This window comes from Ochotona princeps, chromosome 14 (assembly GCF_030435755.1).
Source record: "Ochotona princeps isolate mOchPri1 chromosome 14, mOchPri1.hap1, whole genome shotgun sequence".
NCBI lineage: Eukaryota > Metazoa > Chordata > Mammalia > Lagomorpha > Ochotonidae > Ochotona > Ochotona princeps.
Window position 1 is genome coordinate 16,164,681 of NC_080845.1, and position 22,063 is coordinate 16,186,743.

Genomic DNA, 22,063 nt, shown 5'->3' on the forward strand with positions numbered 1-22,063 from the left:
CAGGAGGGCTTACAATATTTTAAGGCATTTTTGTTTTGTTTTTTGAGAAATAAAAAGTTGGCAATTTCCTCTCCATAGTTGTGAATTAATAGGCTGGCTAACTGCTCTAAAGTCATCCTGGTGCACAGGCTGCGATCGTCGGAGAAGCGCGATTTTTGGGGTCCCCTCTTCCCTGGAGTTTGAGGCTTGGAGAAGAGAGGCGCTAGAAGGGACCCCCTTTATTCCTCACCCTTCCCCCGCCGGGCTCTCCGCGTCCCTACCCCCACTTTCACCCCTGGCTTCCCCGGCCGGACTGTTTCACCCCGTCTCCAGGCAACCGCCAAGCTCGCCAGGCGGGACGTCATTTCCTGAACAGCCCGCGGGGGGAGGGGGCGGGCGAGGGGCGAGGGGCGGGGCCAAGGCTGGGCCGGCGACGGCGTCGGAACTCGCTGGAAAGCTCGGCCCCCGGCTGCTCAACAGTTCGTAAAGTCCGGGCTCGCGGCCGCGCGGCTCTGTCTGCGCCCCGGCGGCGCAGGGCGCGGGGGCCCCGGGCTGCTGCATTTCGGGGCGCCCTCAGACATGCCTCGCACCCCCTGCTGGACGCCCGCACGGCTCCGCTGGCTGCAACTGGCGAGGCTCGGAGACTAGCGCGACCCCTGCCCCAACTTCAGACTTTGGGGTCCCCCAGCCCGAGAAGGACCGACAGCCCGGCTGGGGGAGCCCCGGGTGTGGTGTGACGGGGCGGTCAGCTTTGCTGCGCCCGCCCTCCTGCCGCCGGTGGTCTCCTTGCCCCCCAAGGATGTAGCTGCGTCCCCCTCCGCGCCCCCCCCATCCCAGGACTCCAGCCGCAGTCTGCGCGACCTACGGGCTGCACCACCAACTCTGTCCCCCGGGAGCCCAGCGCCGTCTCTTCGTCCTCTGGATCCCGGCAGCCGTCTCTGCATCCCCCCACCCCCGGATTTCGGTATCGCCCCCCTCAAGAATCTAGCAGCGCTGCCCGCGAACCCCAAGATCCAGCAGCTGTCCCTGTACATGCAGCCCCCAGCAGCCCCAGCGTCCAGCCGCCCTCTCCGCGTCTGCTCAACCCCAGGCTCCAGCCGTGATCTCCGCGTCGCCGGCATCTAGCTGTCGCGCCGGAGCCGGCTAGTGCAGTGCACCCCGGCGCGCGCCCCGAGTCCGGCCGGGCCCGGCAGGGAGATGAACGCGCCGCTGGACGGCCTGTCGGTGAGCTCGTCTTCCACCGGCTCGCTGGGCTCGGCGGCCGGGGCGGGCGGCGGCGGGGGCGCGGGGCTGCGGCTACTGTCTGCCAACGTGCGCCAGCTGCACCAGGCGCTGACGGCGCTGCTGAGCGAGGCGGAGCGGGAGCAGTTCACACACTGCCTGAACGCCTACCACGCGCGCCGCAACGTCTTCGACCTGGTGCGCACCCTGCGCGTGCTGCTGGACAGCCCGGTCAAGCGGCGCCTGCTGCCCATGCTGCGCCTGGTCATCCCGCGCTCCGACCAGCTGCTATTCGACCAGTACACGGCCGAGGGCCTCTACCTGCCCGCCACCACCCCCTACAGGCAGCCCGCCTGGGCCGGCCCCGACGGCGCAGGGCCTGGGGAGGTGCGCCTGGTGAACCTGCGGCGCGCCAAGGCGCACGAGGGCTTGGGTTTCAGCATCCGCGGCGGCTCGGAACACGGCGTGGGCATCTATGTGTCTCTGGTGGAGCCGGGCTCCCTCGCTGAGAAAGAAGGGCTGCGGGTTGGAGACCAGATTTTGCGCGTCAACGACAAATCCCTTGCCCGAGTAACCCACGCGGAGGCAGTTAAGGTGAGGCTGCGGTTTAGCAAAGGAGTGCAGGGCGGAGTGTGAGCGGAGCGGTGGGGGCTCGTAGCTTCCTGCTGTGTGTCTTCAGATAAACCAGTTGACCTTTCTGGGTTCCATTTTTTCTTGTGTGCAGGAGCATCCTAGTTTACGGAGCAGGCAGCTGCCCTGCGCCAGGGAAATGCGCGCACTAGCGAGCCAAACGGGAACACACGCCTTTGCTTTTGTGGAGCAGAATTATGGGCTGCTGCTCCACCCTGGATTTCAGTGAGCATTGACAGCTGGTCTCTGCCTGGTGTGCAGTCAATCAGCAGGTGGCCTCACCTGCTTGCCCATTGTTATTCTCATCCTCCTGTAGGTTTGGCTCCTAGAGAAAGTTTTGTTAGCTCTTTTACGGGTGACCCCGGGTTCTGGCTTGGCCCTGCTGTGAGGGACCGGAGCCTGCGGGTATCTGTCTCAGAGCACGTTTTTCACGTGGCTGCTTAGAAGCTCTGGTTCTGCGCTAGGGGAACCCGGACCGTTACAGCAACTGTGTGAGCCCTAACCGTGCTTGAAATGACGATGCCCCTGCCTGCAAGTTAGAAATAAGCCCTCCAGTCCCGTGAGGGTGTTTGTGTGCTTGTGTCTATTAATTGAGAAAAATAACCTCTTGATAGTGAGATTGCAGGGACTCAGTCGTGCTGTTTAAAGGAGTGTGTGTGTGTGTGTGTGTGTGTGTGTGGGTGAGAGAGCACGCGTGCCCGCGCACTGGTGTCACAACCCAGCCCTCTGGACAACTAGGTGGGGTATAGAGTGGATGGTGTTTGGGATGGATTTGGGGATCCCTTGCAGGATTGAGCACCCCAACCCATTTGTGTACAAGAAGTGAGAAGTTTGCAGGGGAAAGGAGCAACACATGCTTTGAGGCAGAGGAAGGTGCCCCCCATCCCCTCTCCGCCTGCCCCCTCCACACTGCTCTGTCTTCTCCAGCACAGGTATGTTGAACTCCAGCCAAAGGCCTGCGGGCTGCTGGGCTGCAGAGCTTCGGGGCCACTTCCTGTGTGCTCTCTGTTGTCCTGTGGCCAGGTGAGTCGAGCCAGCTCCCTACTGGTACACCTAATACTACCTGACTTCACTTTTTAGACTTGTCCAGCCCTTTGTGGGGCTGGGCCAGGGTGCGGTGTTGAGTCCTGAGGTTTTTGAACACTTCATTGCAGCTCCTGGAAAAAGGCCAGCTGATGGATACTGTTCCCGGCGCACAGCGGGCAAAGCTCTCTGTGGGATCCCATGCTGCCACCTCCTCCCAGCCCCATCAATCTTTTCCTTTTATCTAGCATTCCAGATATTTATAAAAGAGTCCATTAGCCTTGGCCTTAAAAGGTCTGCAGTTCCCAGATGATAAATTTATGCCTTAAAGATTTTTGATCCAAATGGTCATTTATAAGTGGGGATTCAGCTCTAGTGGCGATTTTAAAAGGCTTGGGCAACTTAATTCTCATCACAAGGTGAGAGGCGCTGGAAGAGCTGTCAGCTAACGCAGCCATTTGGGAACCCCTCTCCATTCCCTGTGCAGGCAGCCTGGTGGTGCACTGATGGCGGGCTGCCTGGTGGTGAGCTTCACTTGATTCCCAAGACTCCCCTTCTGCCTTCACTTGGTTGCTTGCACTCTGGAGTGTCTGGCCCATCTTTCCCAGACAACACGCCGGGGCTGCCAAGCTGGAAGTGACTGCAGTGCCAGGCCTTTGCTCGTGCAGTGACTCCAACTGTTTTCAGAATAAAACCTGAACTCTCTGGGGTATCGCTTTTGAAGCTGGGGAAAGGATTTTTGGTGGAGAGGCTGAGAGGAGAAGAGCTGTCCTTGAAGTGTGGGAGCCTGGGAGCCACCTGTCTTCTTTCTCCCTGACACTGTGCTTCCTTCTGCTGGTGACCCTCCCCTGGGGGCCAGTGGCAGACACCCAGTCCACCTAGGGTGGGCTCCTTTGGGCCTTTCAGAGGAAGCAACAGGCAGAGTGAGTGCTGCTTTGTGTCACCTTAACTCCAGGGAAAGAAAGGCATGGGCTAGACTGCAGCAGGTGAATTTAAACCTCAGGAGGCAGAACAAGCCATGGCCTTGGCAGAGTTGCCTGATGGGCAGAGAGATTCAAGGATGGCTTACAGGAACACCTGCAGGAAGCCATGGACATATCCCTGACAAAGGGGAGGGTGTCTGCTGAGAGACCAGCTTCTCTGGCAGGGACTGCTCCTCAGTGGGGTTTTCCACAGTGCTGCCTTGTTGGAATGGCATGGTGAGCCAGCTTCGGACTTTACTCCAAGGGCCCCAGCTTTCCTGATTTGCCCCCCCTTTCAGGTTATGACCTTGCATTTCCTTGGAGATGTCTTTTCAATCCAAGCATCTTTATTTTTCTTCTGCAGTGGAAGAACAGGTAGGGTAGGATGGGGTCGGAGGGGAGATCCTCTGAACCTTCCAGAAGGAGAGATGAATTGAGCGTGTGCTTTTGTATATATAATGAAAGGAAAATTGAAATAAATTGTGGGGTGCGGATCAGAGAGAGTTGCAGCTTTTTAGAGAGAGGATTGAGCTGACGAAGTTTTTTTTCACGTCTCCTTCTGGCCCTTCAAGTTTCCATTGCTCCCCGCAGTGCCTCCCTGAAGGTTTTATCCTTTGTGCAGGTGGTACTGCCATCCCTCTCGGGAAGCCTGTGTGACCAGCTGTGACAGGTCCGCATAGTAGGAGCCTCTCACCATTTATAATTGTGTTGCAATGCTTGTTTTTTTTTTGGGGGGGTGGGGAATAATCTATCTTGAATGAACAGGAACCAAAGTAATAACAGTAAAAAGTAGACCTCCCAGAGGTTTTCAGCCAGAGACGCTTGGTCAAAGTGTCACCACTTGCAGCGGGGTGCAGGGGGTGATGCCTTAGGCTGTGCTACACACACTTGCTATGTGACCTTGAGCATGGCGCTCATCCTGTTGGTTCCGTGTAAATGGTCCAGAGGCTTGTCCAGCGCCCTTCCAGCTCAGTCTGTGGGGTGCTCGGTACGTGCTACACAGAAGGCGTGTGGAATGTCTCCCCTGATGTTTTCTCGTTCTTCTGGAACTGCCTTCACTTAAGGCAGAGTGAAGCAGGTTGACAGAGGACATGGTGACTGGGACCTTGACACCCTCTTGAGCATCCTCCCAAGTCAGGAAATTGATAGGCTGTACCCTGTACCCAGAGAGCTTGATTTCTGTCTCTCAACCCCATAACTCCACTGCTGCTGCCAAATGAGAAAGCCACGGGAGGGTTCTGCCACCACCAGCACCGCCTTGGGAGTGCTCAGAATCAAATTCACGTCCCCACTTGTGTTCTGAGTCCCCTGGTGATGTGGGGAACAGAACATGGGCATCTGAGCGCTGCTTTATTGCATGCGCACATTTTGTCTCCTTAGAAATGGCATGTTTCACGACAGCCTCAGCATCCCCATGGGCAAAGCCAAGGAGCATCCCAGATTTTTTAAATGTTCCCTAACAGGTGATTGAGTTATCACATCCTTGTATAGTCGCCCAGGAAGAAGCTGTCCACAGTCATCTGAGTCATGGTGTTTGGTCTGGCACCATTGTCGTTGTCCCATTACACATGGGTTGCCGACCCTGTTAACACACCATTGCACTTCTAGCGTTGGAGCTGAAATGTGACTTCTCCCACTAGTCTCCTTCCTGTATTCCCACTGGGGAATCACACTTTTCTTCTGGCCTCACTTTTATCCTTGAGGCCTGTGAGCCCTGCCAGCAGTGACACGTACAAAGCCTGTGATTAATAGACCCAGAATGGAGTTCAGTTTGGGGTGACGGCATGTACGGGGAGCGATACCCAGTACCTGCAGAAGCTCCGTATCTTTATTTGGCTCAAGCTAATCCCTCCAGGTTTTAGCACATTATGATGCCTGCCTAGGACAAAGTCCTCGTTCAGCTGGTTATTTGCCGTTCAAGGAAGCATTTTGTAGGGTGCGAGGCAGTGCCTTGATTTATTTTTCAGAACCGAATACTAGATGAGTCTTGCCTCCTGACTTGCAGCTGGGCACGAAAGAGAGAGAATCACCTCAGTGCCAGCATCTTATTTTCCCGTCATTCTTCCCTGCTGACAAGCCGACAGGGGGAGGGTATCATTTGCCATAGATTCGTCATTTAGATGAGGCCATGAATAGAGGGATGGGCCCTAGGCTCTGACCAGGGGGACTCTGTATGTGTGTTGGTGGAGTGGTGGGGGCTCCTCACCTCGCCTGCCGTCAGCCACACGGCACGCAGCCTGTGTGCACCTGCCAAGGCCAGGCAGCCCCTTGCCTGCGTGCCTGCCTGCTCACCACACGTGAACACCTCCTCCCAGTCCTGATCCCCCTAACGCCCAGCAGAGGGTTTGGCAGGTGCTGGGTGGGGATTAGGCCCCAGCTGGCTGCCTGGCAAGGCTCTTTTGTGACCTCACCACTCAGCCTCCTTCACTCAGCCTCCCTCTGCCCCACTGCTTGGGAAGCACAGCTTAGTCCCCCGCCAAGACCAGAGAATCTGATTAGAAGAATGACATTAAATGGTGCCGGTAGCTGAAGGCAAAAATCCAAACCTTTCAAAGCAGAGTCTTTGTTTTGAAACCCTGCACCAGCAACTGATAGGAATTCGGAGCTCTCTTTCTCATGGTGCCCCTGGGGTGGTGGGCTTTCTGAAGACTTGTGTGCTGCTAGCATCTCCCTTTGACTTTTGCAGCAGCCGGGTACATGGGAGGCAGAAATCAAACTCTCTCCCCATTCCTTTCCCAGGCAGACCTGTGTCAGCTGCTGAAAGTGGCACCCTGCACTGGAGCACGCTTTTTTTTAAAACAGATTTTTTTTTTTTAGAGCAGTTTTAGCTTCACAGCAAGGGGCAGAGTACTCTTGTGTCTGCTGCCCCCACTCCTGCTCTTTTCCTGTTACTGACTCCTCCAGAAGGTACAAGTGTTGCGTTGATGAACCTGCACCGACACATTGCTGTCCCCACAGTCCCTAGTGTATGCAGCACCGTGCTTTAATGTTACTATACTGGAGGGCCGCTGGGAAGCAGAGATGGGAGTGAATGCCCCACTGTGTGATTTGTAAGCTTCCCCCGAGAAGGCGAGGAATCCAGGAGAGGCTCATGCTGAAAGAAATGACATTCAAGAGTCCAAGGGCACCAGCAGGTTTAGGAACCAAGTGACCTGGCTGCCCAGAGCCGGCCTTACTAGGAGACAGGCGGGTATCACATTTTGTGCTGATGTCGGAACCCTGTACCAACTACCCAGAAACTTTCTGTTCCTAAGAGGGGATTCTGAGATCACCTCATCATCAGGCAGAGCCATTTACTCTATACTTACTGTACCACGTGCCTGCGGCTGGCACTTGAAAGTTAGAGATGAGTAGGAAATGGCCTCTGTCCTCACGGTATCATGAAGGGGAGGAGGGACATGAACCAGTCCACAGCCAAGGTCACCAAGCATTTTAACTGCAGTGACATCTTCCTGCCTCTGCCATCCTTTGCGAAGCAGCACCCATCTCTGCCAGCCTCCCAGTCCTGGACCTGGCTGCAGTTCCCTCAGTGCACCTGCTGAGACCAGAAGGACATCCTGTGTGGACTCTGCCCACCCACCCCCCCCCCCCCCCCGGTTCAAAGCTCTGGGCACACAGTCCGTGCTTTCATCAGGAAGTGAATGCTTGCCGAGGGAGTGCAGTGATCTTGTTCTTCACTCACCACTGGTGAGTTCGGGCATCCCAGATCCTAACGTGAGATCGAATCAAGTTTACCACAGTAGATGTGGGATGGACAAATTGAGGAAGACCACAGGCTCAGGCACGTGCTCTGTCGTGGAGTTGGCTGTGTGGCTGCGAGCAGTGTAGGTGATATCTCGGAACCTCAGTCTTCATAGCTGTGAAGTGGGCACAGCCACCTCCCTGCTGTTCCCTTCCAGGGATTTGCTAAGAGTGAAGACAGGTGAACTCCTCTGGGACTGTGTTAGTGAAAAGCCTTTCAGATACATGGTCCATGCCTGGATGGGTGCAGACCACGTGTGTGCCTGTGGGTGGCACGCTCTGCAGCCCACCTTGTCCTGCAGGATCCCCTTGGCTGCTCCCTTTTGTCCTTTGCTGTGAATTCAAAAACTCTATCCCCAGAGGTGGCTTCTTTGAGAGGCCAACTGTGTCAGTGGTTCCAAAGTAGAATTTTTTTTTTTTTTAATTTCAAAGCAATCGGTGAGCCAATTTGGGACTAGGGACATCTTTTGGTATTCTATAAGATGCACACACACACTCACTCACTTCAGGTAACAGGATTCACTCACGTTTCTGCTGCAGGCCACGTTCCCAGCTGTTATACGTGTGTAGGGGGAAGCTGCTGCCCTCCAGCAGCCAGAATGCGCCTGTGGCTTTGTTTTCTTCCTGTTTTGACATCTTCCTGCCTCTGCCATCCTCTCTGAAGCAGCACCCGTCTCTGCCAGCCTCCCAGCCCTGGGCCTGGCTGCAGTTCCCTCAGTGCACCTGCTGTCCCATCCCCTTTGCCTCCTTCCTTTGAGGATTCGTGTTCCTGAACTGAATTGGTGGTGGCTTTGCTTCTGCCGGTAGCTGCTGTCAGAGTTTATTGTTCCTTTTCGACTGAGGTTCATAGTATCCCCCCATTGCTGAATGCAAAACCAGAGCCTCTGCCCTGCGCGAACAAGCATGGCAATGTCTTCTTCCCAGGCTTCAAAGGCTGCAGGTGACATCAGAAGAACCATCAGTGACATCAAAAAGGCTGCTTCCATATCCACAGGTGTTAGGGACTTATACTTGCTGATTCCCCGGTGGCAACTTGCTCGAGAATGAACCAGCCTCACAGGCAAGTCTTGGGAAACCCTGCCTTCCATCGGGGATCCTCCTCAGCACCCCAATCTGAACCCACATAAAGCCTTGACCTATCCTGTCCTTAGCTGCCAGGGAGTCAGACCCCAAGTGGGCAAACTCATTGGATGCACTGGGCAGTCCAAGGAAGACAGCCCTGGATTCAGGAGCTTTGAGATGGATTTGGGTTCATCTGGCATTGTTCTGGGGCGGCAGGTCCTTTGGCTTCTCAGTGACTCAGATACTGCTTAAACACACACACTCTCTTTCTTTCTCTGCTGAAGCTGGATCACAGTCCTCACAAAGAGGTCAGATCAGAAGTTTGGACAACGTGGCCACAGAGGTCTCGCTGTAAGCACTGCCATGCAGTGTGATTGACTACATTCACGAGTCTTATGTTGTGCCTGCTTTTAAAAATTATAATCATTATTCTTTTAGCTCCATTGGAACAAAATACCAGGCTGCAGGGGCCGTGTGCGTGTGGTCCATGGTCACTGTGTGAATCGCCGAGTCATTTCCTCCATGCGGTCAATATCCCCACATTCACTGGGTTGCTTTAAGGATGGGACTCCGTCTCTTGGTTTGGGCACTGACAGTGGTCCTCGAGCCCTGGAATCGTGTGTCCGTACCTCCCTTCTGATTTTCTGTGACGTCTTAAAAAAATGTGGGGTGTTAGCAGAGCCAGAGGCGCAGGCGCAGAGCCTCGGTACATGGTAGCCTCATCCCCTGAATTTCGGCTGCTCCCTCATTTTGTGTCATGCACCATCCTTCCCTGATGGGCTCCCCAGTGGCCCTCACGAGGCGGGAGAGGAGGTGGCAATTTCCAGAGCCCCATTAAAACAAGTAATGCAGGGGAACGTGGTGATTTAAGAACATGGGCTTTTGCACTTGGAAAGGAACCCAAACCTATAATTTATTAGAGCTGCATCTGAAATAATGTCCTGGGCCACATCAGAGGAGGAGAGAAGAGTGGTCCACCTTGCAGAGTTGGACCTGCCATGGAGGTGGGCAAGCCTCCACCGAGGGTGGGCTAGAGGGGTTTCCCTCCGCCTTCTCCCTGTTCCCCACCCGGCCTGCCTTTGGCTGGTACCCCTAGGTCTTTGCCAGGTTTCTCCTGCTCTGCTGAGCCCTCTCACCATTCCGAGTTCTTCCTTTCTTCCCCAGATGCCAGTGTGTACCCCCACTTTGCAGCCTTCGTGTCCCTGAGTAGGATCTTTGCCTGTTTGTGTATGTTTAGCAGTTACTTCTATTTTTAGCTCTTCCCAGGCATTCAGAATAAGCTTGACTTGCTCCACAAGTCCGGGCTCGTCTCCAGGCCTGAGATGATCCCTTCTCCTCTGCCCCTTAAACCCTGGCCATTTCCCAAATCAGTGACCTTGGCCGACTTGCTGCTCCCCAGTGTCTTGTTGAGGACTGCGCAGGTCCCAGAGAAGCGGTCTGACCTCTGCCCAGACATCTCGGTCCACACATTCTCCCTGCCCACGTTGCAGCTGCTTCCTCCGCCATCTGTCTGCCACCTGTCTTGCTCTCCTGCCCACCAGCCCATCATCCATCCTGGAGCTAGGGGATTTCTCTGTTCGTGTCTGGTCAAGCCAGACCCCGCCTAGATCCCTGCTCCTGGCATGGGAGCCTGCAGGGCAGTGGCCAAGCCCTCCAACTTGGTCTTCAGGCTTCTTGTGACCTGATCCTCTTTACCTGCAGACAGCCCTCCTCTCTAGCCGTCCTGCTCACCCCAGGAGCACAAATCAGCAGGTGCCCCTCTCCAAGAGTTAAGGCCTTGGTTCTCTCCACCTGTTAGGCCTGGCCTCAATCCAACCTGTCCTGTTGACCAGGTCACACACTCTGTTACCCCTCCTCACTGTCACTGCCTTCTGTGTTTCTATCCTAGCATAGATGATATATTTCCCACTGTTTTCTTTCTTTTTTAAAAAAAGATTTATTTATTTTTATTGGAAAGGCACATATACAGAGAGGAGGAGAGACAGAGAGGAAGATCTTCCAACTGACAGTTCACTCCCCAAGTGGCTGCTACGGCTGGAGCTGAGCCAATCCAAAGCCAGGAGCCAGGAGCTCTTCCGGGTCTCCCATGCGGGTGCAGGGTCCCAAGGCTTTGGGCCGTCCTCGACTGCTTTCCCAGGCCACAGGCAGGGAGCTGGATGGGAAGCAGGGCTGCCAGGATTAGAACCAACGCCCATATGGGATCCTGGTGCGTGCCAAGGTGAGGATTTTAACCACTTAGCTTCCATGCCCGGCCCCCCTGTTTTCCTTCTTCCCAGGCTGATTGTATGATAATAACCTTTGTGTTGAATGGGAGCTAACAGTGAGTGAGCCAGGCGTGGATGCTGTGTGTGGAAACTCATTTGAACCTCACAACAATGCTTGCAGGCAGTTATCACTTCCTTGTTGTCACACAGGTGGAAAGTGGTGAGGACAGCACTGTGGGCTCAGCCGACAGCTGTGGCACTGACATCCACTGTGAGTGCTGGCTGGAGTCCTGGGTGCTCCACTTCCCATCCGGCTCCCTGCTAGTGTGCCTTAGTGAGGCAGCAGACGAAGGCCCAAGTGCTCAGGCCCCGCCTTCTGCGTGGAGCCCTGGTTGGACGTCCAGGCGCCTGGCTTCAGCCTGACCCAGCGCCAGCTATTGTGGCCACTGGTTATGGCCACTGGGGAGTGAACCAGCAGATCCTCTCTCTCTCTCTCACTGGTACTAAGCCTTTCAAACAGCTAAAACTTATTTCTGAAAAGAAGAAACATAGCACAACAAAGTTGTGTGTGATTCCCAGTCTTGCTGACCTGAAAAACTGTATCTTTTTCACCCCAGTAGAAAGAGATGATGACCACAGTGGCTTCTTAGGGCTTGGGGTGGGCTCTGGAGCCATGATTCTGGGTTCGAATCCCAACTCTGAAACTGCAGAGCCCTAAACAAGATCCTATACTTCTCTAATTCTCAGATTCCTCCTCAGCAAAAATCATGATGCCAAATAACAGTAGGCTGGAGAGAGGCTGCCTCCCTTCCCTGGGGGGCTTGCCTCCTGTCTGGGCTGAGGATACTGACACACTGTTGCAGAGCACGTAGCAAGGCACAGCTGCATCGGCGGCTGCAAACACTCGGTGCTTCCGTGTTGGGCTCGCACCACTATGTTGGGAGCCATGTGCCTGCAGGATGGTGCCTCTCCTGGCATCAGAGAAAACACAGCATGCATCCACAAGAAGCTTCTGGCACCGAGCGTGTTTGTGAACCCACTGCCATTGAGACTGCCGTGCCATCTGCAGCCCCACCTGGGCGTGTGAGACAGAACGGAACTGGAGAGGGGGGTGGATTAGAACCAGGGTCTTCCTGACTTTTCAGGTACATGCTCATTGCTGCAACTCCAGCCCACTTTCAGCTAAGAAGTAGCGTGGCCAGTCCAACACAGGGCTAGCCAGAACGGAAGGTGGGCGGATGCTAAGTTTTCTCCTCTGATTTTTCCTTTGAAGAAATGGAGCCAGTTGATGAGGGCAACCTGCCCTGCCCTCTCCTGGGCAATTCCACGTGTTTTTGTTTTTGTTTTGCTCGAATTTCAGGGATAGAGATGGTGCTGGGCACTTTAACCCTCTGACGTCTTTGCTTTAGTTATGCCCTGACCTTGGTTGGGTTTTTAATCCTGTGAATTGTCTGTGCCAGCTCCCTGCCCTGGAGCTGTGATCTGCACTCAAGCCCTTTTGAAATAAGCCAATGCCTGTGAAACCGTCACATTGAAGGGGATAGTCCCAGATTCATCTACACTGCCTCGGAGCAGGACCAGAATAACCCCAGGATGAGAGCACAATCTCTCCTGGGCCTCCTGCATGGGGCTGGAGGTCGCCAGCCCTGTCTTGGACAGGACAAGCTAAGGACTGCTGTCTTTGGTTCCTCGGAAACAGGTCAGAAGGTTCCACATAGGCTCTGAAAAGACACTGTGCGTGTATCTCTAAGTGTTTTTATTTCGATCTCTATCGAAATGACCTCAGATCCACAAACTCATCTTAAAAATCATGGAAAGACCAGAAAAACACAAAAGAAGCTAACAAAAATTGCTGCTCCCATCTGCTACCTACTCGTAAAGCAATCAGTATTGACAATTTGATTGCTGCCTTCCCAGGAGAGACACTGGTGTGGGACTTCTCCATAAATCTGCCCTTCGGAACGTGGCTGTCTGACGCGCTGGATCCACCAAGCGTGGGCTTGGCCTGTTGGCCTAGCTGGACATGCATTTTGGGGACTTGATTTTTATTGACTGAACAATATAGAAGAGCAAGGAGGTACATGATTTATGTTGCTAATTTCTTCTTGGACAGTTTGCTTTATTAAATGTTGTGTATACTGTTGCTCAGACATCCTTGTGCATTAATCTGCAGGCGGCTCTCAGATGACTCCTTGGGCATTCTTCCTGGCAGGGGCACTGTTGCCAAACTGCTCTTAGGAAGGATTAAAAAAGAAGTTGGTTTTGTTTGTTTTTAGAGAGAGTGTATGCGCACGCGAATGAGATGAGAGAGAGAAGCTCATTGCTGGTCACCAAATGCCCGCAATGGCCTGGGCTGAACCAGGGCCAAACCTGGGAGCCAGCACCTGATCCTCAAGTCTCCTCTTGGATGGCAGGAACCAGCACCACTGCCTCTTGGTGCAGATCCTGGAGCCAGGAGCAAGAGCTAGGAGTCAGATCCGTTACTCTGATGCAGGAAGTGCGTGTCTTCACTGGTATCTTACCTGCCAGGCTCAACACCTGCCCTTAGAATTGTTTGTTTGTTTGTTTCTTTCTTTCTTTTTTTTGTATCCTCCTACTAACATTAGCAGGGTCGCAAACTCCTCATTTTCCCCCAGTCATGCCAACACTACATGTCTTATTTCCTATTTTTTCCAATCTGATAGACAAAAAAAATTGTTTTTAATTTGCATGCTTTTGTAAAACTGAACACCTTTATGTGGTGTTTTTCTTTTATTCTTTTTTTGGCACATAACTTCCTTGATTTTCTGTGCCCATATGATTACAAGTTCTGTGTTTCATATCATCAAACTTTCAGTCTTTTTTTTTTTTTTTAAGTTAATTCTTACTTACTTGAGAGCCAGAAGAGAGAAAGAGACTTGCGCTCTGCAGATTCGCTTCCCCAGTGCCCACAAGCAGGGCGGGGCCCGGCTAAAACCAGGAGCCAGGAACTCCATCAGGGTCTCCCACGTGGATGATATGAACTCAAGTACTTGGGCCATCACCTGCTGCCTCCCAGGGGGCTCAATACCAGGAAACCTGGGTTGGAGGTGGGGGGGTGGGGCTCAAACTTAGGGCCTCCAGAATGTGATAAGGATGTCGGCAGGGAGGGGTTTAACGGAGTACACTGCCTGGCCTACTCTTCCTTCTATCAACTTTCTTTCTGGTATCTGCTGAGCAAATTTTTAGGACATGGTTGGTATTCCATCTTGAATTCAGATTTCTCCATCCGCGGATGAGTTAAATGGGGAGCCCATTAAGTTTCAAATGAGACTGCGCAGTGAGTGATGAGGGTTCTGAGGGTTCAGAGGGTTCCGGCGGTAAGGAGCCTGGGCGAAGAGTGCTCAGAGAAGGGTATTCCTGATATTCCTGATGGACCTGTGAGATTGGCATATGGTTCTGAAACTATAAAATGCTCCCTGGCTACCTCATCGAGGCTCATATGGAGTGATTTTATTTATGAGTGCTAGAATCCCTTTAGCTCTTCCTTTAAAAAAAAAAAAAAAAAAGATAAAGAGGCAGAATTTAGAAGAACATTTGTAAAGCAATTTACTTAAATTACAAGGCTCTAAAAGCCAGGCTCAGTGGGTAATTGAAGAAGCGTGTTCTCTCTGGAACCTGCTCTGTCTGCTGGCGACTTGTTCCACGAAGCAGTGCTCTGCAGATTTCTCGGGGTGTCATCCTGAAGCTCAAGGTTCTGTTCCCTTGCTTTGGTTGTTGGTGTTTTCCTTTTTGCACAACCTTGGCTCCAGGAATTGAGGAGCAGTCACAGCCCAAAGCAGGGACTTCCCAGCGTCAGGTCCCTGTTCCAGCTCCCATGTAGTCTGGGAACCCGGACTGAAAGTGGAAGTGACCTGTACCTTCGCAGCTGGTGGAGAAGGCCACACGTCAAGAGAAGAAGTGGCCTGTTTGAGGCTCCCGTGAAATGTGCCTTTAACCAGCGCTCGGAGAGGCGGAAGGAGGAGACACCCGCGGGCCTCTCCTCCCAGTCACGTCTGGTTCTCCACCGTGGTGCTTCGCTGCGGCCCCTGGCTGGTCCCTGTGCATCCCCATTGCCTCCAGTCTCCAGCTTCCTGACATTCTGTTTTCAGACGTACGCGTTTGTTCTGTTTCGTGAATTTCACATTGAGCTGTGTGTCAGCAAAGGGCCTTGGCAGGGCTTGCACAGATGGCAGTGAGGTGCAGCCGCTTACACCGGCAAGGGGGCCGCTTGGAATGGGGGACAGATGGGCCACGTGGAGGCTCCCTGGTAAGCGCACAGATGTTAGGGGACACTACCACAGAGCCGTGGTTCTATGAGAAATGGTGAAATCTTGCCACGCTGCTACTGGCTGTGTCGTTATTCCCAGAGAACATAGAACAATTTCTGGGCTTTGAGTTAAGGGACATTTACAAATGTCATTTGTTCACAGACTGGCCTTGGCTGCCGCTCAGTGTTTGTGGGAAGTGGAAGGAGAGAAGCAGGAGGAGTGAGCTGACTGTACAAGCCTCCAGCTGAACGGCAGGCAGCCTAAAGCAGAGAGGTGCTGAGATGGGAGCGTTCACTCACCCACTGAATCCGCAGGTGGCGACTGGAACACCTGTAGGATGATTTAACACTCTTTAAACCCCAGCTAGCCCATTACGTACTTGCTAATGTGTTTCTAACATCCTCATTGAGGTAGGAACCAGAAGAGCACATTGTGAAAGAGATGGAATGACCAGAGATGATTTTGGAAGGGGGGTGTGTGTGTGTGTGTGTGTGTGTGTGTGTGTGCTGCGTGCTGCCTTTGATACAAACAGTATTTCATTGTTTTTAAAGATGATTTGAGAGGCAGAGTGAAGAGTGATGTGGAGAGGGGGGTAGGTATAGAGGGAGGGAAGAACTGGGAGAAAGGAGAGAGAGATTCACTTCCCAAATGGCTGCACCTGTTGGGGCTGGGCCAGGCCAGAGCCAGGGACCAAGAGTCCCATCCAGGTCTCCTTCCTGAGTGTCAGGGGCTCCAGTTCTTGAACCCACATCCAAAATTAGCAGGGAGCTGGACAGAAGCAGAAGAGCTACAAGTTACACCAACACTTTGAAATGGGATGCGAGCTGTCAAGGGGTGACTGAGCCTGCTGTGCCGTGACATAGGCCCCAGCATTTTCGTCTTGGACTTGAATTCTGAGCTTCCTAGAAACCAAGGCAAAGAGAAAAAAATTCTTTTGATTCTACTAGAGACATCTCCGGTATTTCAGGTGAGATAAAGTTCTTCATTGCCTCTCACTTTTGGGGAGTCACTTAATCATGGACTGTTTTCTACTTATTGACATACTATGACCCAGTCGGAAGTTTCCCAGCTTCCTGCCAGGGGTGCAGATAAGGTGATCACTTGTGTAAGAACGTTGAGACCTGTCCCTGTGGGGGGCAGGAAATAGCACGTGCAAAGGCCTGAAGTGGAATGGAGCTGGAGCACCTGATACTGTCTGAGGGCTCAGGTGGCAAGGGCGGCAGCTGAGGCTGGCCAGAGCTCCCCCACTGGCTACACAGGCCTCAGGTGCTCTGCTGGGAGTTGGCATTTTCCATCAGAAGTAGTGAGGAGAGCCTGGCGCAGAGGAGAGGCAGGCCACACTCTCATTTCAAATACTCATTTGATTTTATTTTGAGAGGTGCAGGAACACACACACACACACACACACACACACACACTGGGGGTAGAGGGTGGGAAGGAACAGAGACAGAGACAGAGATCTCTCTCCAAATGTCTGCAATAGCCAGGGTTTGGCCAGGTCAAATCCAGAAGCCCAGAACTCAACCCCGGTCTCCCATGGTGGCAAGGGCCCACTGCTTGCCCCATCGCCTGTTGCCTCCGAGGATGTGCGTTAATAGGAAGTTGGGATTGGAGTAGGAGCCAGACATGAGCCCCACATTCTGATATGGGATGTCTTAACTCCTGCACCAAATGCCTGCCCCCCATATAATTTTAAAGGATGCTTAAAGTGGCCTGTAGGGGCTTTGAAAGCAGACTGGAAGGGAGTAGTGGTCACTGTAAGATGTAATTGACAGATAAAAGTGATACAGGTGGGAAGAGTTCCCTGGAAAGAGTGTTCCTAGGGCTTAAAATATGCCCTTGCCGTGTACCACTGGGGCAGAGTCCGCATGGTCGATTTCTGCCCTCCCTGTAACTGGGCTGCATGGGGAGGTCTTTGTGGCCCCTGGGGCTATACCTGGCACCTGCTCAGAGTTCAGGAGTTTGGCTTGGGCCAAGGTGTAAGTGGACTCTGTGCCATCTGAACCCCTTGCAGGGCAGGTGAGAGGCAGTGAGTAGAAGGGGAGGAGGGCATGGATTTGGAGAGTTCAAGATTTATATGCAAGCACCGTCTTTTATTCTCCGTGCCTTTCACAAGATGCTTCAGCACCCAGTCTCTTTGTACATCTGTGCAATGGAAGAATGAAAGGTGGTGAAGTCCCTGTACCCTGGCCACTGCTGCTGACATTAGCCACGGATTGTGGTGCACTTCCTGTCCTGTGTCAGGTGTCCCGCACCTGTTGTCTCATCAGCCTCATGTGGCCCTCACAGCAGCTCTGGGTAGTGAGGCCGTGTAGTCCCTTTGAACAGGTGACAGCTGAGACCAAGAGAGCTAAGCTTGTCACCTGTAGACTCCTGGCCAGGCAAGGGTAGAACACTTAATGGGAACACTTTTCTAGCGAATGTGTCTTCCATCAGAAACCTCTGAGGGCGAGGATTTCTGCCCTCCAACATCAGCGACCCTTTATATTTTGCAGTACTCTAAGGAGCAAGGTTTTGCTAAATCCAGGTGAACCTGGAGGATGGAGCTTATGGACGAAAGCTTGTAGGAGAGTGGATCCCTGCACGTGCAGCAGAGTGAGCACTGCCTTGGGAGAAGACCCCCGAGGAGCCCCCTCCCAACTGGGTGCACTGGCAGAAGAGCTCGGGTCAGCTACTGGCCAAGGCCTAGGTGACATAGTGCTGCCCCCTGCAGGTGGTTTTGGGAACTGCCACAAGGGATAGCAATCCCACAAAACTGCTTGTAGAGATGAAGAGGTGCAGCCTGTTTGCCTCAAGAGAGTGAGATGCATGTGCTTCAAGCTGCCCTATCAGAGGGCGTCCATTGCAGGTATTTGTGCTGGCGAAGACCGGTAATGACCTTTGATGCAGGACTGAAAGACAAAAAGCTGTGCAGTCCCTGCCAGCCAGTGGGATGTAATGCAGAAAGAGATGGGTTTGACACCCTTGATCAGATGCGAAAAGACTCCCACGTACACTTGCAGCTGGAGCAGGACACGCTTAGTGTGTGCCAGTGTCTGTAAGAACCAGACGATAGCTTTGTGCATGTCCATACACAGGTTTATCAAATGTAAGGGCAAAAGAGGAAGTCGGCCACTAAAACGTGGCCATGATTTCCATGGACACGTGCCTGACGTCTCCACTGGGGCTTCTGGGTTCGTGGTTGGAACCTACCAGCCCTGTTGTCGCTCTCCAGTGAGTTCAAGTACTGCGTACTTTACATGTGACCCATTTAGCCCTTATCACAGCCACCTGGTCCGAGAACCCCACTCTGAGCCCATCTTATGCCAGGGGAAGCTGGGGCGTAGGAGGGTGGTGTATCTTGTCCCAAGCCACTGCAAGTAGGTGGCAGAGCTGGAGTGGGGGGAATCTGAGCCTGGCACTGGCACTGTGGCTCTTCACTGTGCCTCTTTCTGCTTCCTTTCCCAAATTCCACCTGTGTCTTCTGGGCTTGTGCTCACATCTGCATGCAGTCACGTGGCCGGGGACCTCCACCTGCTCTGAGTATAGGGTAGTGATTTTTCTTCATTGTCTTCTTCCTCTTCCTTCTCTTCCTGTTCTTCCTCCTCTGTTTTCATTGTATTTGGAAGGCAGAGAAACACAGAGAGAGCTCTTCCATCTGCTGCTTCTTACCCTAAATGCCCACAACAGCTGGGACTGGGCCAGACCAGAGATAGAAGTTGGGAATTCGATCTGGGTTTCCCATGTGGTAATAGGGACCCAATTACCTGAGCCATCATCCACTGCCTCCCAGGGTGCACTTGATGGGAAATGGAGACTGCACTTGGACCGGACACTTGACCTAGCATCGGGCGTCCTAAGCGGTGATTGTGCTGCACCACACACCTGCCCTATGCACTGTTCTTCTTGGCCCCTGATTGGAACAGAACCCTGGAGGCCACCTGGTATAGGTGAAACTTATTAGAGCTCTTGTTGGATGAATGAACGTGAGGGGGCAGGGAGAGATTATAATAAAACCAATGTACAGTATGCTTGAGGGTGTTTGTTCGGCAGTCTTACAGATGGGGATATGAATGTGACGCTAAGCATATGGAATAGATGGCAATAAAATCATAGGTAGGTGCCCCAGTCTGGGAAGGCTTTCTGAGGGGTGGGAGGGGAGCTCAGTGTTGAAGGTTAGAGGAAAGAAGGATATTTCCTCAGAGGAGGAGTGCTGAGCACCTGGAGGGGGCAGCTGGCCAGAGCTGACCATGTGTTGGGTCCTTGTTGGCAAGAGGTTCAGCAGGTGTTCCTGACTTGTGCTTAACAGGAAGAGCTGGCAGAATGAGGAATATGATGAGCAGGTCTGTAGGACCTGGCAGTTACCAGGCATTGCAGACAGTTCTGTTGGATTCATTTGCATTTTGAAAGAGAGAGAGAGAGACCTTGTATCTGTTCTTTATGCAGCAAATGCCCACAACAACCAGGGCTGGACTCCACTGGGGTCTCCCACTGAAGCCACATCTGCTGCTTCCCAGGGTGCGCATTAGCAGGGAGCTGGATAGGAAGTAGAGTAGCTGTCCCAAGCAGTGATGTAATGCCTTTCAATAATCCTTAGAATTGTTGTTTTTTAAATGCAGAAGCAGGCATAGAAAGGGTAGGTCATCTATCCAACATCATACAGCAAGTCAACAGCAAAGGCAGGTTCTGCAAGACTGGGTCTGGAGGAGATCGATCCTTTGGCCTGGTATCCCCTCTCTATAAAGAGGAAAGCTTGACCCCCTCCCGCCCCAGTCTGCATCCTGGCATAGCTGGAGGCATCTCTGGGATGTGTCCTTGTCAGTACCTCTCCAGCATTCTGCTTTTGCACCTGTTCCTTGGCACCATGCTCCTATGGTCCCATAGCCCCGTGGTGTTCTTGTGCTTGCAGTTGGTGCCTGGGTCCTCCATGGTCACTCTGCCCTCAGTCCCTCACCTTCGTGGCCCTCCCCAGCTGGTTGCTCAGACCTCCACTGAGCTAAAGGATCAGATCAGCTTTGCCTTGGATTGGCATCAAAGGGCTGAGTGAAGCTGCTTTGCCCCTGAGAGCATGAATCCAAGGAGCAAGTAGCGATGTTTGAAGACACATGCCTGTCACTTGCATTACCACAATCCTGGGACATTGTCTGTAGTGGAGGTCACCTCAGTGTGCCATCTGCCTGGGCACCTCAAGACTTTTCTGTGTGCTGAGTCACTGGGATGTGGGTAAACCCTGGGTGGTGTTTCACCAGTAAATGTGCGTTGACAGGCATAGGCACATTGCACCCCAATGGCCACCCTTGCTGGGTAGGGGCTCTCGCTGGATCTCATCTCTGCGAGTGATGGGTCCAAGCCAACAAGGCTCCTCTACAAGCCAGGAGGGTGAAACTGTCGTCTTCCTCATGCAGGAGACAAAACAGATGCACAGAGTGGGTTGGTAACTCAGATGGGGCGGCACAGCTGGCAGCCTGTTGGTTCAGGAAGGCTGCCACCACAGGAGAGAATGGGGTTGACAGTCACCAACACGCATGGGTAGAATGTGCAGGTTGCTTCAAGGTGAGTGTTGGGTGTGGTTTGCCACCCACACAGCTGTGGTCCCTTGGGAGGATGATGCCCCAGCCTGCAAATGCTAATTCTGACAGGTGCACCTCCTGCTACCTACCCCCTGTGGCGCCGTGATTGTGGGGAGAGCAGCTTTCCCTAGTCCACACACTTGTTGCTTGATACAGAAATTTAAAAAAAAAAAAGTGTGAAAGAATGCCAGGGCAAAAGCCAGTTTACTTGCCAAAAGCAGCAAAACACAGCCTGGGCTGGGACATGGGAGGGAGGAGCCCCAGAGCTGGGAATCCATTGCTCCTTGGGGCTGATCTCTTTTTCTTCCTCTGCCCTTATCTGTGTCTTATTGGTTCCTCCACCCAGTGGAGCCAGTAGGGGTAGGATTGGGATTGGCTCCCCAAGCTCTGTCCATGACCAGGGGAGGGGCCAATGTTTGGAGCTGCCCCCTCTGCCTCTGTCTAGGTTCAGGTGAGCACATAGCAGACTAACATCTCCCATTCTCTTATTTCACCGCTTCCTCGTTTTGATCTAGCCTATGTTTGGGTTTTGCCCAAAGGGGAGGAGTTTTCCTAGAATTTTCTCAGATTCCACCTTTTCCCCTGACCTTGCCTCAGGGCCCTGTTTCCCTACCCCTGAGGTTCCCATCTAACTTCTGGTGTTTGCCTAAGTCCTCTTGGTCCCTCCCAATTGCTATGGTGCCTCTGAGCCCCCAGAGCCAAGTTCAAGGACCCAGGTCACTGACCTAATAGCAACCCCTGCCAGCACCATCCTGAGAGCCGAGTCCTGGAGTGGGGACACTGAGGACATTTCCCAGTCCCAGTCTGGGGGCCTGCCCAGAGTCTGCCCCTGCGTGTCCCCAAAGCCCTGATCTCTGCCTGGGTGACCTGTGGCCCCTGTGCTGGGCAGTGCTGCTCCTGCTGCCGCTACTTCTTGCTTCCTTCTTCCTCTTTATTTATTTGTTTTTATTGGAAAGGCAGATTGACAGAGAGAAGGAAAGACAAAAAGATCTTCCATCTGCTGGTTCACTCCCCAAATGGTCAACAATGGCCAGATCTGAGCTGATCAGATGCCGGGAGCCAGGAGCTTCTTTTGGGTCTTCCGCATGATTGCAGGGTCCCAACACTTTGGGCCGTCCTCGACTGCTTTCCCAGGGCACAAGCAGGGAGCTGGATGGGAGCTGCTTTTCCCTCTAATGGCAACTCTGAACAAGAAAGACATAGAAGCTTAACTGGGGCTAGGACCCCGACCATGACTAAGTCCTGACTGGTCATTGCTAGGTGGCAAAGCCAGTCCCTGGGTAGGGGAGCCCCAGGTCATCCAGCAAGCCAGTGGCACAACAAGGAGGTACCTGGGTCTCTGTCCCTTGGGCAGGGCACTTCCTGGTTTACCTAAGGCTTCTTGTTGTGCAGGCTGTGGAAAAAGAAGCAAAATGAATGGTTTG

At 53.2% G+C, this 22,063-nt stretch overlaps 1 protein-coding gene across 7 annotated transcripts in view; it reads left to right on the plus strand.

Moving 5' to 3' along the window:
- Positions 1-1,031: 1,031 nt before the first annotated feature.
- Positions 1,032-22,063, plus strand: part of WHRN (whirlin) — an 83,216-nt gene continuing 62,184 nt past the window's right edge. For all 7 annotated transcript variants that reach the window (XM_058672324.1, XM_058672325.1, XM_004594945.2 and 4 more), the window contains exon 1: positions 1,032-1,794. In XM_058672324.1, the coding sequence (XP_058528307.1) occupies positions 1,177-1,794 (618 nt within the window). In that variant the 5' untranslated portion in view covers positions 1,032-1,176. The remainder of the gene's footprint in view (positions 1,795-22,063) is intronic.